Raw genomic sequence first — 16,881 nt, 5'->3', positions numbered from 1 at the left:
ATGAAAAGACATGGAAAAGTGCAGGGTGGTATCATCAGCGTAGGAGTGGATAGGACAAGAAGTTTGGTTTAGAAGATCATTAATGAATAATAATAAGAGAGTGGGTGACAGGACAGAACCCTGAGGAACACCACTGTTAATAGATTTAGGAGAAGAACAGTGACTGTCTACCACAGCAGCAATAGAACAGTCAGAAAGGAAACTTGAGATGAAGTTACAGAGAGAAGGATAGAAACCATAGGAGGGTAGTCTGGAAATCAAAGCTTTGTGCCAGACTCTATCAAAAGCTTTTGATATGTCCAAGGCAACAGCAAAAGTTTCACCAAAATCTCTAAAAGAGGATGACCAAGACTCAGTAAGGAAAGCCAGAAGATCACCAGAAGAGCGGCCTTGACGGAACCCATACTGGCGATCAGATAGAAGGTTGTGAAGTGATAGATGTTTAAGAATCTTCCTGTTGAGGATAGATTCAAAAACTTTAGATAGGCAGGAAATTAAAGCAATAGGACGGTAGTTTGAGGGATTAGGACGGTCACCCTTTTTAGGAACAGGTTGAATGTAGGCAAACTTCCAGCAAGAAGGAAAGGTAGATGTTGACAGACAGAGCTGAAAGAGTTTGACTAGGCAAGGTGCAAGCACGGAGGCACAGTTTCGGAGAACAATAGGAGGGACCCCATCAGGTCCATAAGCCTTCCGAGGGTTTAGGCCAACAAGGGCATGGAAAACATCATTGCGAAGAATTTTAATAGGTGGCATGAAGTAGTCAGAGGGTGGAGGAGAGGGAGGAACAAGCCCAGAATCGTCCAAGGTAGAGTTTTTAGCAAAGGTTTGAGCAAAGAGTTCAGCTTTAGAAATAGATGTGATAGCAGTGGTGCCATCTGGTTGAAATAGAGGAGGGAAAGAAGAAGAAGCAAAGTTATTGGAGATGTTTTTTGGATAGATGCCAGAAATCACGAGGGGAGTTAGATCTTAAAAGGTTTTGACATCTTCTGTTAATGAAGGAGTTTTTCACTAGTTGGAGAACAGGCTTGGCATGGTTCCGGGCAGAAATATAAAGTGTATGAGATTCTGGTGATGGAAGGCTTAAGTACCTTTTGTGGGCCACCTCTCTATCATGTATAGCACGAGAACAAGCTGTGTTAAACCAAGGTTTAGAAGGTTTAGGACGAGAAAAAGAGTGAGGAATGTATGCCTCCATGCCAGACACTATCACCTCTGTTATGCGCTCAGCACACAAAGACGGGTCTCTGACACGGAAGCAGTAGTCATTCCAAGGAAAATCAGCAAAATACCTCCTCAGGTGCCCCCAACTAGCAGAGGCAAAACGCCAGAGGCAACTTCGCTTAGGTGGATCCTGAGGAGGGATTGGAGTGATAGGACAAGATAAAGATATGAGATTGTGATCGGAGGAGCCCAACGGAGAAGAAAGGGTGACAGCATAAGCAGAAGGATTAGAGGTCAGGAAAAGGTCAAGAATGTTGGGCGTATCTCCAAGACGGTCAGGAATACGAGTAGGGTGTTGCACCAATTGCTCTAGGTCATGGAGGATAGCAAAGTTGTAGGCTAGTTCACCAGGATGGTCAGTGAAGGGAGAGGAAAGCCAAAGCTGGTGGTGAACATTGAAGTCTCCAAGAATGGAGATCTCTGCAAAAGGGAAGAGGGTCAGAATGTGCTCCACTTTGGAAGTTAAGTAGTCAAAGAATTTCTTATTGTCAGAGGAGTTAGGTGAGAGGTATACAGCACAGATAAATTTAGTATGAGAGTGACTCTGTAGTTGTAGCCAGATGGTGGAAAACTCGGAAGATTCAAGAGCATGGGCACGAGAGCAGGTCAAGTCATTGCACATATACACGCAGCATCCAGCTTTGGATCGAAAATGAGGATAGAGAAAGTAGGATGGAACAGAAAAGGGGCTACTGTCAGTTGCCTCAGACACCTGAGTTTCAGTGAGGAAAAGAAGATGAGGTTTAGAAGAGGAGAGGTGGTGTTCTACAGATTGAAAATTAGATCTTAGACCACAAATGTTGCAGAAATTAATGAAGAAAAAGTTGAGGGGGGTGTCAAGACACTTAGGGTCGTCGACAGAAAGGCAGTCCGACCTGGGGACATTTATGGTCCCCTCCCCAGATGGGGACTCCGAGGCTGGTGTAGGAGTCGCCATGATGATTTAAAAATTTTTGAGTGAAGGGTGTGTGTGTTATTAGGTGCTTGTAGTTTTGTGTGGAGGAAAAGAGTTGTCTTTAGAGGGCAGGCTGTGACTGCCCCCTTGTGTTGTGAGACACAAAGGGAAACGTTCAGTGAGGTCACAGCTGGGTTTAATGATAAGTTCACACCACCCCCTGAACAGTGCTTTAGACCTCACTGGGAGTAATTATCGTTTCGGCAGGTGTCTACTGCCTCCTCCTCTTATCTGCATGACTGCTTACTCCTTGTTAGTTAGAATTAAATATATTGTTCCCCTTTGTGGGTTCTACAATTTCGTTTAAAAAAATTATCTTGAATTATCTTAAGAAATTGCTCTGCTTCCCTGTTACCCACCATCAGACTCCAATCGATATTCCTAAAATTAAAATCTCCTACCACACATACCTGACTGTATCTGCCTGCTCTATTTATTTTCTGGCATAATGAGCTGTTAATTTCCTTTTGTACTGTTTGGTGGCCTGTACACTAATCCCAGTACTACTGAGTGTGATCCTTCCTTAATATCTACCCATAACAACTTTGTTTTGCAATCTGTTTTAATTCTACTGTTAATACAACATTGTAATGTGTCCCTAGCATATAAAGTGACACCTCCTCCTTTCCTGTTTTCACTGTCTTTATAGAATAGTGTATAACCATCTATCTTAACCTCTGGATTAAATACTTTTCCTAATACATCTAACCAAGTTTCTGTTAAAGCAATGATATCAAGGTTCTCTATACATGCCATTCCTCTAAGCAAGTCTATTTTATTCAAAATACTTCTACAATTTGTGTAGTAAACACTTAAACTATTTCTCACCTTCTCTGAGCTAGTTACTTTCTAGATTTAACTAATTTGTCCATTTCGACCTCACAACTCCTTCCTCCCTCCTGACTAATGAAAAGAGCGCTGGAGTGCAGTTACCTCCCACTCGAGTGTTCCAGCCAAAACCTGAACACCCTGGCGTGATAAAAGCTCTCCATCCTTGGTGTACAAGGTATCCCTGCCATAGAGGTGGTCCCAGTTGTTAATGAACATCCATCCATTACTCATACAATGATTCATGAGCCTGCAATTCACTGTAATAGCTCTGGACAGCCACTCAGCACCAACTTCCCTCCACAGCAAGACACCACATACTAAAAGGATCTCTCCCTTGTCCCTAATCCTATCCAAAGCCTGCCTAAACCTCCCAAACAACTCCTCACTCCTGACCTTATCAAGGTCATTCCCTTCTGCACTTGGTCCCATCATTTTCCAAGCACATGTCAAGCCTATCAGTTACCTTCCCTATCTCACCCTCGACCTACGCTTCCTATCTCTGGCACAAAACACACTACATAAATGCGTAACCTGATTATCACCAAGCACAAGCACTCTACCTTGGGACAGGGTAACTGTGTCTGCCCCCTCCTTCTCCTTGTCTCCTCCCGCCATGTCCACCTCCTCCTCCATCACTCCCTCCACAACACTGAGGGGATTCCTTGTCTCCACGCAAGGAGCCTTGAGGACCTTCAGCCTCTTGGCACCCCTACACACAACCAACCATTGCTCTTCCGTTGCCTTACTAGGCAGGGTGACAGTGGGGCACGACCCTTCCATAGGTGCTGAGATCCTCTCACAGAACTCAGCCTGCAGGTCTGAGATCCTCTCACGAAACTCAGCCTGCAGAGATCCTTCAATGGAACTCAGCCTCCACCTCTGAGACCTTCACAACGAAGGCCTCGAGGACAAGAGAACTAACACAACCAGATGACTCAGCAACACAAGGTGCCATGACTACACTAGCCAGCTATAGCATCCATTTGCTAGGAACCCTGATCTGAGACTGAGACTGAGGAACCCTGACCTGAGACTGAAGAGAGAATAATGGTTGAGTGTTTCATTAGTGAGATGGATGGAATGGAAGTGAGAGGATATAGAAAGTTATCAAGCTTTTGAGATACTGAAGAACACAAGGTTTATCCTTCATGAAAAAAAAAAAAAAGTTGGATGTTTTGTAGCTTTTCTTCATGAATTGCTTTATTCCTGTTAAGTTAGACATCTGGCAAATTATGCTGAGCAAAGTAGTTTGCATGAGAGTGGATAGGCAAAGGTCAAAGCACTTATGAATATTAGAAAGAGTGGATGATAAGACAAACCCTTGAGGAACACCAATATTTATAGGTTTAAGAGAACTGCAGCAGCAATCTACCATTATAATAATAGAATGGTTGGAGAGGAAACTTAAAGAAGCAGAGAGATGGGTAGAAATTGTAGTAGGAAAGCTTATAAATTACAAATTCATGTCAGACTAAATACAAAGCCTTTGATATATTTAAAGAAACAGGAAAGTTTTCATGAAAATACCCTGAGAAAGGATGAATAAGATTCAGTGAGGAAACACTAGGAGCTTAAAAGTGGATTATTCCTCAAGGAACCTATATCAGTGATTGAAAGGAAAACTGTGAGCAGATAACTAGATAAGAATCTTCCTGCTGAGGATAGATACAAAATCTTTAGAAAATTTGGAGGAGTTGCTATAAAATGAGGATTTAAGAAACAAGAAAGTGGCAAGCTAGAACCACTAAAAATCCTTGAAAACAATTGTCCCACTTACAGTACCAGTCCTTTCATCTCACCTGCACACTCTCCTGCATGGTAAGGGCCAAGTCCTGCAGGATGCCTTCTTCACCCTCATCATCTGGCACTTGACCTCTTGATGCTTCTTCCCACACTTTCCTCTGGAATATGACAATCAATAAGTCAATATCATAAAATAAAGCAGACAAGTCCTCAGTACATATTTCATCCTGATGTCCTTGTCTCTTGATTCATGTACTTATGGCAAGCCCAGCAAGATGTATAAGGAAACATAAAATTAAGAAAACATAGTATAAAGAAATATTAGCCAACCTGACATTACTAAAATACCTACCAACCACAAAATACAAGCAGCCTACAAAAATTTGACTTCCCTAATACTTGTCCCTTTCAGTTTACTAACAACTTCAGTCATGTTTGACACCCATTACTTGGAATTTTCACAATGGAATGGCCATGACAACAGTTTCTATTTGCTCCTGTCCATCTACTCTCTCTCTCTCTCTCTCTCTCTCTGAAGTATTATAACATTTCACATTTTAAAGGGAATCTTTCTCACACCAATAATTCCTCCCAAGATGACAAACTCCCTTGAGGGAGAACTACTGTATAAAATATCTACTTCTGTCCATGTCCCTATGTTTCCAAGCTACTTCCTTTCTTGTATCCATCTTTCTATTCATTCATGCAAGAACAAGGGCAAAAAAAAATTGTATAAAAAAAGACCCACTTAATGCCAGATCCCAAAGAGAATTCCAAATAGAAAACTCAAATGATGGAGGATAAGTGTATTGAAACCTCCCTCTTGAAGGAGTTCATGTCACTGGAAGGATGAAGTACAGAAGCAGGCAGTGAGTTCCAGAATTTACCAGAGAAAGGGATGAATGACAGAATACTGGTTAACTCTTGCATTAGAGATGGACAGGATAGGGATGAGAAAGAAGGAAGTCTCGTGCAGCGAGGCTGCGAGAGGAGGGGAGGCATGTTGTTAGCAATAACAGAAGAGCAGTTACATTGAAAATAGTGGTAGAAGATAACAAGAGATGCAACATTGTGACAATAAGAATGAAGCTGAAGACAGTCAGAGGAGAGGAGTTGATATGACAAAAACCTTTTGATTCCACCTTGTATAAAAAAAGCACAGTATAAGTGGAACCCCACACATACATGTGAAGCATACTCCATATATCGACAGATAAGGTCCCTGTACAGAGTTAGCAGCTGGGAGGTGAGAAAAACTGGTGGAAACAACTCAGAATGCTTAACTTCATAGAAGTTGTTTCAGCTAGAGATGAGATGTGAGGTTTCCAGTTTAGATCATACATAAAGGACAGACCAAGGATGTTCAATGTAGAAGAGGGGGACAGTTGATTGTCAGTGAAGACAGGATAGTTATCTGGAAGGTTGTGTTGAGTTGACAGATGGAGGAATTTAATTTCTGATACATTGAACATTACTAAGTTTCCTCTGTCCCAATCAGAAATTTTAGAGAGATCAGAAGTCAGGCATTCTGTGGCTTCCCTGCACGGACTGTTTACTTTCTGAAGGGTTGGATGTCAAAGAAAAGACATGCAGGGTGGTATCATCAGCATAGGAGTGGATAGGACACAAAGTTTGGTTTAGATCATTGATAAATAATAGGAAGAGAGTGGGTGACAGGACAAAACCCTGAAAAATACCACTGTCAATAGACTTAGGAGAAGAACAGTGATTGTCTATCACAGCAGCAATAGAACAGTCAGAGAAGAAATTTGAGATGAAGTTACAGAGAGGATAGAAGCCATAGGAAGGTAGTTTGGAAATCAAAGCTTTGTGGCACACTCTATCAAAAGCTTTTGATATGTCTAAGGCAACAGCAAAACTTTCACCAAAATCTCAAAAAGAGGATGACCAAGACTCAATAAGGAAAGTTAGAAGATCACCAGTACAGTGGCCTCAACAGAACCCATACCAGCAATCAGACAGATTGTGAAATAATAGATGTTTAAGAACCTTCCTGTTGAGGATAGATTTAAGAACTTTAGAAAGGCAGGAAATTAAAGCAACAGGATGATAGTTTCAGGGATTAGAGCAGTCACTCTTTTTAAGAAGAGGCTGAATGTAGGCAAACTTCCAGCAAGAAGGAAAGGTAGATGCTGATAGACAGTTAGAAGAGTCTGACTAGGCAAGGTGCAAGCACGGAGGCACAGATTTGGAGAATGGGAGGGACCCCATCAGGTCCATAAGCCTTTCGGGGGTTAAAGCCAGAGAGGGCATGGAAAATATCACTGGGAAGAATCTCAATGAATAGCATGAAGTAGTTGAATGGTGGAGGAGAGGGTGGAACAAGCCCTGAATCATCCAAGGTGGAGTTTTTAGCAAAAGTTTGGATGAAAAGTTCCACTTTAGAAATTGATGAGATGGCAATGGTGCCATCAGATTGAAATGAAGGAGAGAAAGATGAAGAAGTAAAGCTATTGGAGATGTTTTTTGGCTAAATGCCAGAAATCACAAGGGGAATTAGATTTTGAAAGATTTTGACACTTTCTATTAATGAAGGAGTTTTTGGCCAGTTGAGGAACAGACTTGGTATGATTCTGGGCAAAAAACACAAAGAGCATGAGATTCAGATGATGGAAGACTCAAGTATCTTTTGTAGGATGCCTCTCTATCATGTATAGCATGAGAGCAGGCTGTGTTAAACCAAAGTTTGGAAGGTTTAGGGCAAGAGAAAGTGAGGAATGTACACCTCTATGCCAGATAATATCACCTCTGTTATGCACTCAGCACACAGAGATAGGTCTCTGACAACAGAAACAGTAGCCATTCCATGGAAAATCAGCATAATACCTCTTCAGTTATCTCCAATTAGCAAAGACAAAATGCTAGAGACACCTCCACTTTGGGGGATCCTGAAAAAGAATTGGAGCAATAGGACAAGGTACAGATATGAGATAGTGAATGGAGTCCAATGGAGAAGATATGGTGGCAGCATAAGCAGGATTAAAGGTGAGGAAAAGGTCAAGAAAGTTGGGCATATCTCCAAGACAGTCAGGACTATAAGTATGGTGTTGCGCAAATTGCTCTAGGTTGTGGAGTATAGCAAAGTTCACCAGGATGGTCAGTGAAGGGAGAGGAAAGCCAAAGCTGGTGGTGAACACTGGAGTCTCCAAGATGGAGATCTCCGCAAAAGGGAAGAAAGTCAAGATGTGCTCCACTTTGTAAGTTAAGAAGTCAAATGATTTTTGATATTCAGAGAAATCAGGTGAGAGATATAGAGCACAGATGAATTTAGTTCGAGAGTGACTCTGAAGTCATTGCCAGATGGTGAAAAATTCGGAAGATTCAAGACCATGGGCACAAGAGGAAGTCATTGCCAACATAGACACAACATCCAGCTTTGGATTGAAAATGAGGACAGAGAAAGTAGGAGGGAACAAAAAAGAGGCTACTGTCAGTTGCCTCAGACACCTGAGTTTCAGTGAGGAAAAGATGTGGTGGTTTAGTAGAGGAGACATGGTGTCCTATAGAATGAAAATTAGATCTAAGGCTATGAATATTGCAGAAGTTAATGAAGAAAAAGTTGAAGGGGGTGTCAAAACACTTAGAGCTGATACCAGAAAAGCAGTCCGTTCTGGGGACATACGTAGTCCCCTCCCCAGATGGGCACTCCAAGGCTGGTGAAAGAGTAGCCATATTAATTTAGGATTTTTGATGAAGGGTGTGTGTGTATTTAGGTGCATGTAGTTTTGTGTGAAGGAAGAGAGTTGTCTTTAGACGGCAGGCTGTGACTGCCTCTTTGTGTTGTGAGACACAAAGGGAAGTGTTCAATGAGGTCACAGCTGGGTTTAAGGATGAGTTGACAGCACCCCCTGATCCAGTGCTTCAGACCTCACTAGGAGTAATTATTGTTTTGGCAGGTGTCTGCTGCCTTCTCCTGTTTATCTGTTCAGGTTTCTCTCTGATTCTGTCAACATTTTTATTGTATATGCCTTAGTCACATATTTTCAAATGGTTTTGAGCAATGTTATCACACACTGTTTTTAGCAATCAAATCTCTCTTCTACATGCCTGAGTTGCAATTATTATTTTTCAATGTCCTTCCTAATCATTAGCTTTTCCCTGCAAAGTTCTTCCCTATTTCCCAGTCTATGCTTCCGTGCAGACTTATCCCATACTGCTTCCATCACTTCTTAATCTTTGCCTGCTACAGCTTTTTCTTGACCTTAACAGAACTACCTGTATCATGAAATTTTAAATGGCTTTACTGACAGCGAAGCAAGTGATGGAGTAACTTAAATTTATGAATAGTTGCAATTTTAGTTTTTGATAAAAATCAAATAATCACTCATATAACCACTCTTAGATTCTATTTATTTAATCACCTCACTTCTATTGCTGCCAATTTGGACATTTAGCATACATGGGCTAAGGCCAGGTTATAAAGTGAAATTTGCCTTGTAAGGAGGCAGACCTAATTTAAGCCAAGCATCTATCAGTACACAGGCCTAAGACATTTCTAGGTACTTAGCTGTAATCTCAGGTGGAATGCATGCTTGTAGATTAATAAGGCTGAGTGACAGTTAAGTGACTGCTCTATTTGGTAGCTGGGGTATAACTGATTGCTCCTCAAGTGTAACTGAGGGTTCATAAAAGCTTGGGTCCATGAGTTCAGATTTCTTCAATTCTGGATCTCCGCTGGTGGGTTGTTAAACTGATAATGATGCCTATCACCTATCACTGTTCTGTCAGAAATTAATACATTTCTGACAACAAACTCCTCACATTTACTTCCTACTTTTGTTGACCTGTTCCTTTCAATCCTTGTGTTCAATATCTTTACACCAAACACTTGCCCTGCAAACCTGGTGGACCTCCACAATCTTCACTATCACTACAGTCTGTGGCAGATTGTGAGATACTGTGTTGTAACCCAAGAACCAAGAAATGAAACATGTAAAAAGAAAGAAAAATGAAAAACAGAATGAAGAAATGAAGAAGGATATAACAAGTAAAAAGAATAAATGCGAGAAGATGATAAACACAAAAGCAGGTACCGAGAAACTATCACCACCTTGATAGTAAGAGACGATGCGTGACCACCAAGGAGTAAAACAAGATGCAGTGAGTCATCACAAGACTAACAGAGCCAGATTAGCAGCAGATTACAAGAAAAGATACCCAGGTGGCTATCTCTAAATATGAAGGAAGCAGAGATCACCAGAAGCATAATGACAAGGACAACACAGACAGCCGACACACCATGGGAAATGCCACTTCCTTGTTCCTGATTAGAAGATGTGATTACCAAAGTTACTCATGAATGAACCTTATTGAAAATTGAATTAAATTTAAATTAAATTAAACTAAATAAACTGTATAACTGAGGTATGGGAAAATAAATATAGTTAATTGAAAATGGACCTTATGGAAAGTATAGGAAAATTAACCATATGATCAAAGTATGAGAAAATAAATATAGTTTAAAATTAACCTTATTGAAAGTTATAGGAAAATAAACCATATGATCAAAGTACTGGAAAGCAAATTTTATAGCAACAGAAGCCTTGTTGAGGCAAAAGGTTGCTCTAACATCACATTTATATTTTGAGGTGTAGGAGATGGGAAGAGACAGAAGCAGACAGAGAGACAAGCAAGACAGAGCTGTCAGACCAGAGATGGTCAAGATGGGCAAGCCATCTGCCACAGTACCAGTAAGTAGAGCCAGACAGTCATAATACAGTCAGAGTAAAATGTTGGTGTTTTATATTGACAGAGGGATTGGGTAGGTGTATGGATGTTTCCTCATTGAATATTAGTTGTGAGGTCCATCTAGGATATGATTTATCATTGAGTACTAAATGTGTGAAGTGATTTGAATTAGAAGTATAATATGAAGTGTTTAAGGTATTTAATGGAATTTATTTGAAGACACAAAACAATTTTTTGTAGTTTTTTGTTGTTGTCGGAAGTCGTATATGATCATCTGAATGTAATATATATAAATAATACAAATTAAGTAAAATTTTTAAAAACTTAAATGCATTCCCCTGAACCCAAAAAAGCCAGTTTTCAAGGTTAGGGACACAGCAAGATCATGCAATATAGAAACATAACAACTATCCTAGATCCCACACTCATGTTCAGCTTCTGCACTGACTGATGCTGGCCCCAGAATTGATACCAGATTATTGTTCAGGATTTACTCTCAAAAGATGAACTGCATCCAGAGTTTCTCTGACAAATTTTGTATTCATCAGATATTAAAGCTTACTAAATATTCTGATTATAATATTCTGAATCCTTCTATGCAAAAAGTCTAGGAATATGAGAACAATTAAAATAGCTATCCTCGATTTGCAAGAAAGTAGAGGAAAAAAAGGGATAAAATGAGAGAGAGAGAGAGAGAGAGAGAGAGAGAGAGAGAGAGAGAGAGAGAGAGAGAGAGAGAGAGAGAGAGAGAGAGAGAGAGAGAGAGAGAGAGAGAGAGAGAGAGAGAGAGAGAGAGAAACAGGACCACATGAGTATAGTTCAGGTCCTGTAAAATGTATACTGTAACTAGAGAATACAAGAGACATGTCTCAGTTACTTGCCATTTGCTTAGTAAGGTCCATAATGAGTGAATGCATCTGGCCCATTACTATATTGTGTGCAATGCCAAGTTCAGTTGCAACAGTGTGTGGTGTCTTGCGCTGCACACCCACTCCACATAGGATCGCCTGCCAAAGGACATCAAAGAGAAAACCTTTACCATCTTGCACTCACTACTTCCTATATTTACAAAATTACTAAGATTTTTTTCATTTTTTATTGTTTAGCTGAATTAGCTTGAAAATCAATTGAATGCAGTTTTTTTTCACTATTTAGTTGAAATATAAGTAAGCATGAAAATCAACATAATATATACAACAAAATATAAACTCTTGTCAGTAACATGAAAAACAATATACCTGCAATACTCACAGCTTTCACAGGCTTTAGTTTGAAGTCTCTAATCTTCCTGAGGAAATAGAGACGGGAGAGAGTAGGCAGAATATCCACAATGAAGGCCGCCTCACACTGGTGGTGCACAAACTCCTCCAGCCGCTGCAGGTCACCAGGAGTGCAATGAAGCTTAAGTTCCACCAGGCTGAGGGCTGACCAGGTGACAAAGCTCAAGATATAAGCTTTTATCATAGTTACAGACATTAAGTACAATTGTCAAGAAGTAAGTTAAAGGGAAGTGGAAAAAGAGAAAGTAGATTATCCCAAAGCTTTTCTCTTAGTTTGTTGTGGAGAGGAAGCCTTGTTCATGAAAAATATAGCTTCACTTTAAAACAATAACAGTGTCAACAGCAACACTACTAAAGTTTTCTCTATAATAAGCCTGTGGCATCACAAGAAAGAATACAAGTCTATTTCACTTATCACAAGCAATAAAGGGTTACAAGAGATAGAAAAAAAGGCCTAAGATTATGGAACAGTAAACCTCTCATCATTACCTTCACCTGTTTTCTTGTAGATGTTGTTGGTTAAGAGGTTGAGGGCAAACTTGCAGTCATAACCCTTAAAGGCTGCAGGCAAGAGATTCACAACTCTCTTTCTAAAGTCAAACCAAAGATCTGCCAACCATGACTGTGTGCGAGCTTCCTTATCTTCCCCAAGGACCTTCAGCATGATCATTGTGTGCTCCCCTGTTGTGCTATTGGAAACTTGGCTGTGGATCAGAAAAGAGATGAAAGGAACTTTTCATTTATCTTTATACCAGACTGACATCCCCTGAAACACAGTAGTCACAATGAAGTGTACAAATACATTATACATTCATGTACCTTCATCTCATCTTTATCTCTGAGGGAGAAGGGCCTGTCCTCAGTGCACCACACTGCAGGAGAATCACTTGTACAGCATGTGCTTCAATTTCCACAGAAGAACCCAACAGGAGAGCCACTCTACCCTTCCTTCAGTTTAATAAATGCATTCCTTCCAATACACATGACATAATCAGATCAAACTGTGTCACTATTCATGCCTTCAATGTAATTCTTGTATCCAACACTGTCCCTCCAACCCATTTGTGGTATTCCGGTTAACCTTTTCACCAATGGGGAATTCAGTAAGCTAAGCCACCAGATGTCTCAGCTGAGCCATGCATTACACTCGCATAATCTAAAATCTTGCTAATGAAATTGCCATGAGCATACAAATGCATTCAGCATTTATCACATCGTAATAAGTGGATATAATAATTCTATGCAGTTATTCTTTCAACTCACTACAGAAGTAATTGTCATGGTAAGAGTGATCATGGATGTTCAAACCAAAATGAACTTCTCTCAGACATCACAAGGATTTGCAGCCATGCCATCTGTGTGTTGTGTATTTCTTTGTTCAAGTAGATCATACATTTCCTAGTGATGCTGAGCTGAAGAAGTGGTGGATAACTGTAGTTAACAGAGACAAGAGGCATCCAGCAGCAGTCAGCCAAGTGTGTTACAGACACTTCAAGGATGATGAATATGTTGCTACCACTATTCTAAGTAAGCTATGTTGAAGGTCTTATAGGCTGTGTCAAAGTCTCAGCTAAGCCATGCAGTCATCCACCAGCACCCTGCAGTACATGTGGTGTTTGTTTTGGTTTGACCTGTCATGACCATTCTCAGTAAGTCACTGGAGTTGTCAATTTCCAATTAAAAATTGTTATTTCCACATACTAGTGAGTTGTTCTGTGTCATCTGGTGTTTTCAATGGCATAGACATGTTGCCTATGATTTCTGCATTAATACTTTTCATATCTATAGTACACTTGCTTAAAAGACCAAGGATGACCAAAAATTTTCATTATTTTATATGTACCTGAAATGTAGCTCAATACTTGTTTTCATGGATACAATACAGTTTTACCTGTGTTATTACTCAGAAGGAATGGTGTAATTTTTTTTAAATACAGCAATACATTAATACATATATAGAATGACTATATGAAAAAAATAAACTGCTTGTAAGGTGATGCTCACTGCTGTCACCTAGAGACAGCCACTTCTCAGAAATTCCCCATTGTGGTGTTCACAATGATCTGGAATAACTGCCAGATTCACCAGCCAATTTAACTTTACAAAAAAACTGAAGGAAAAAAAAACTACATTATTTGTGTGTTATTAAACCTATTAAAATATTAGGAACATTTTTAGCCACCATCATCATGCAAGAAATATGACAAAATGAGATAAATACCATGTACATTACCTCTGGTCTGGTACGTATTGTCACTGGCAACAAATGCTATTTTTCTTCTCTTTATAAGTTTGGTTTATCCATCTAAATTATACAACTAACATAAAACTTTAAAAATCTTGGCACATATAAAAGAAACAACCCTGTTTTGATACCAAATCTTTGCAGGACACTAGTGAAGATTGTCTGTTTACATCATGTCTCCCAACATCTTCACTGAGTTGCCGCTTGTCTATTTACATCATATCTCCTAATGTTTTCCTTGAGTTGCCACTTTCTTCTTTGAAAATACAACCCATCCTTTCACACCTTGGTTCTCCTTTTGTGATATATTAGTGCAATTAACTACAATACATGTATAGACCATGGTTTTACAACAGCATTGGAAATTACTCCTATCTCCTGCCTCAGGTTTTTTTTTTTTGGAAAAGTCGGTGTGTCTGATATTAGCCAGTCCTTTCGTCTTGGCACAATATCCCTGCAGCACAAACAATGCTTGCTTGACTCTTTTTGGGAATTGACAAATAAAACATTAGTCCCTGTAGAAACAGTGAAAATGTTTAAAACTAAATAAATAGCACACTAGAAATAAATGTGAAAACATTTATTTCTAGTTGCTAGTATTTAGTTTATAATAACTGTTCTGTAAAGTGTGCATCACTGGATCCCATGGATACTGTTAGCATAAATACTTAGAATTAATGGTTTGTAGCATATAGGTACATTATATCAAGATGAATCACAAAAGACAATTTTAGAATGTGGATCTCTAGAGAACTGTGGAAGCACATACCAAATCCTACATTAAAACAGCCAGCAACGACCGCCAACTCAGACCACTGCAAACATCCCATTTACTTGTCTCTCATCATCTTTTCATGTTCAAACCACTCTGACACTCTCTACTCTGTTTGATCACCCAACTTTCATACAAGACCAGTTCTTCACACTTCCTTTCTTACTCTATACTTTACATACAGCTTCTATGAAGTTAGGCGTTCTGAGACGTCTACGCCAGTTTTTCTCACTCCCCCAGCTGCTAACTCTGTACGAGGGCCTTATCTGTCCATGTATGGAGTATGCTTCACATGTCTGGGGGTGTTCCACTCATACTGCTCTTCTAGACAGAGTGGAATCAAAAGCTTTTCGTCTCATCAACTCCTCTCGTCTAACTGACTGTCTTCAGCCTCTCTCTCCCCGCCACAATGTTGCATATCTAGCTGTCTTCTACTGCTATTTTCATGCTAACTGCTCTTCTGATCTTGCTAACTGCATGCCTCCCCTCCTCCCGCGGCCTCGCTGCACAAGACTTTCTTCTTTCTCTCACCCCTATTCTGTCCACCTCTCTAATGCAAAAGTTAACCAGTATTCTCAATCATTCATCCCTTTCTCTGGTAAACTCTGGAACTCCCTGCCTGCTTCTGTATTTTCACCTTCCTATGACTTGAATTCCCTCAAGAGGTTTCAAGACACTTATTCATCAATTTTTGACCACTGCTTTGACCCTTTTATGGGACTGGCATTTCAGTGGGCATTTTTTGTATTAGATTTTTGTTGCCCTTGGCCAGTGTCCTTCCTACATAAAAAAAAAAAAAATACAGTCATCAGATATTCCATTGTAATCTTTTTTTCTCTGTGTGTTGCTTCTAGCATCCCCCACACAGCATTGTGCACTCAAGACCACAAAAGCTACTTCAGCCTTGCATCACCTGAAATCTCATGTGCTTTACAATTCTGCTTGAAATCATGCCAAGTCTGTTCTCCAAATAGCCAAAAACTCCTTCATTAATAGAAAATGTCAAAATCTTTCAAGAAGTAACTCTCCTCATGACTTCTGGTACATAGCATTTCCAATAACTTTGCTTCTTCATCTATCCCTCTTTTATTTCAAACTGATGGCACCACTGCCATCTCATCTATTTCTAAAGCTGAACTCTTTGCCCAAACTTTTGCTAAAACTCCACCTTGTATGATTCAGGGCTTAATCCTCCCTGTCCTTCACACTCTAACTACTTCAGGCTACCTATTGAAATTCTTTTCAACAATGCTTTCCATGTCCTCGTTGGCCTAAACCCTCAGGATGCTTATGGAACTGATGAGGTCCCTCCTATTGTTCTCCGAAACTGTACCTCCATGCTTGCACCTTGCCTAGTCAAACTCTTTCAACTGTGTCTATCAACATCTATCTTTCCTTCTTGCTGGAATTTTGCCTACATTCAACCTGTTCCTTAAAAGGGCGACTGTTCAAATCCCTCAGACTACTGCCCTATTGCTTTAATTTCCTGCTATCTTCAACAGGAAGATTCTTAAACATCTATCACTTCACAACCTTCTATCCAATTGCCAGTATGGGTTCCATCAAGGCCGCTCTACTGGTGATCTTCTGGCTTTCCTTACTGAGTCTTGGTCATCCTCTTTTAGAGATTTTGGTGAAACTTTTGGTCTTGCCTTAGACATATCAAAAGCTTTTGACAGTCTGACACAAAGTTTCGGTTTTCAGACTACCCTCCTACAGTTTCTATCCTATTCTCTGTAACTTTATCTCAAGTTTCCTTTCTGACCATTCTATTGCTGCTGTGGTAGACAGTCACTGTTCTTCTCCTAAATCTATTAACAGTGGTGTTCCTTAGGGTTCTGTTCTGTCACATTCTCTCTTCCTATTATACATCAATGATCTTCTAAACCAAACTTCTTGTCCTATCTATTCCTACACTGATGATACCATAATGCACTTTTCCACATCTTTTCATTGACGTCCAACCCTTCAGGAAGTAAATAATTCACGCAGGAAAGTCACAGAACACTTGACTTCTGATCCCTTTAAAATTTCTGATTGGGGCAGAGCAAACTTAGTATTGTTCAATGCCTCAAAAACTCAATTCCTCCATCTATCAACTCGACACAACCTTCCAGACAAC

General features: G+C 40.0%; 1 protein-coding gene across 6 annotated transcripts in view; it reads right to left on the bottom strand.

The window, feature by feature from the left end:
* LOC135109050 (RNA cytidine acetyltransferase-like) overlaps positions 1-16,881 on the bottom strand; it is a 125,133-nt gene that overhangs the window by 23,278 nt on the left and 84,974 nt on the right. For all 6 annotated transcript variants that reach the window (XM_064020046.1, XM_064020049.1, XM_064020045.1 and 3 more), the window contains exons 14-17: positions 12,232-12,446; positions 11,714-11,886; positions 11,344-11,469; positions 4,810-4,911 (exon numbers count right to left, since the gene is read on the bottom strand). In XM_064020046.1, the coding sequence (XP_063876116.1) occupies positions 4,810-4,911; positions 11,344-11,469; positions 11,714-11,886; positions 12,232-12,446 (616 nt within the window). The remainder of the gene's footprint in view (positions 1-4,809; positions 4,912-11,343; positions 11,470-11,713; positions 11,887-12,231; positions 12,447-16,881) is intronic.

This window comes from Scylla paramamosain, chromosome 18 (assembly GCF_035594125.1).
Source record: "Scylla paramamosain isolate STU-SP2022 chromosome 18, ASM3559412v1, whole genome shotgun sequence".
In the NCBI taxonomy this organism is placed as follows: Eukaryota; Metazoa; Arthropoda; class Malacostraca; order Decapoda; family Portunidae; genus Scylla; species Scylla paramamosain.
This window is presented reverse-complemented; position numbering and strand designations above follow the sequence as displayed.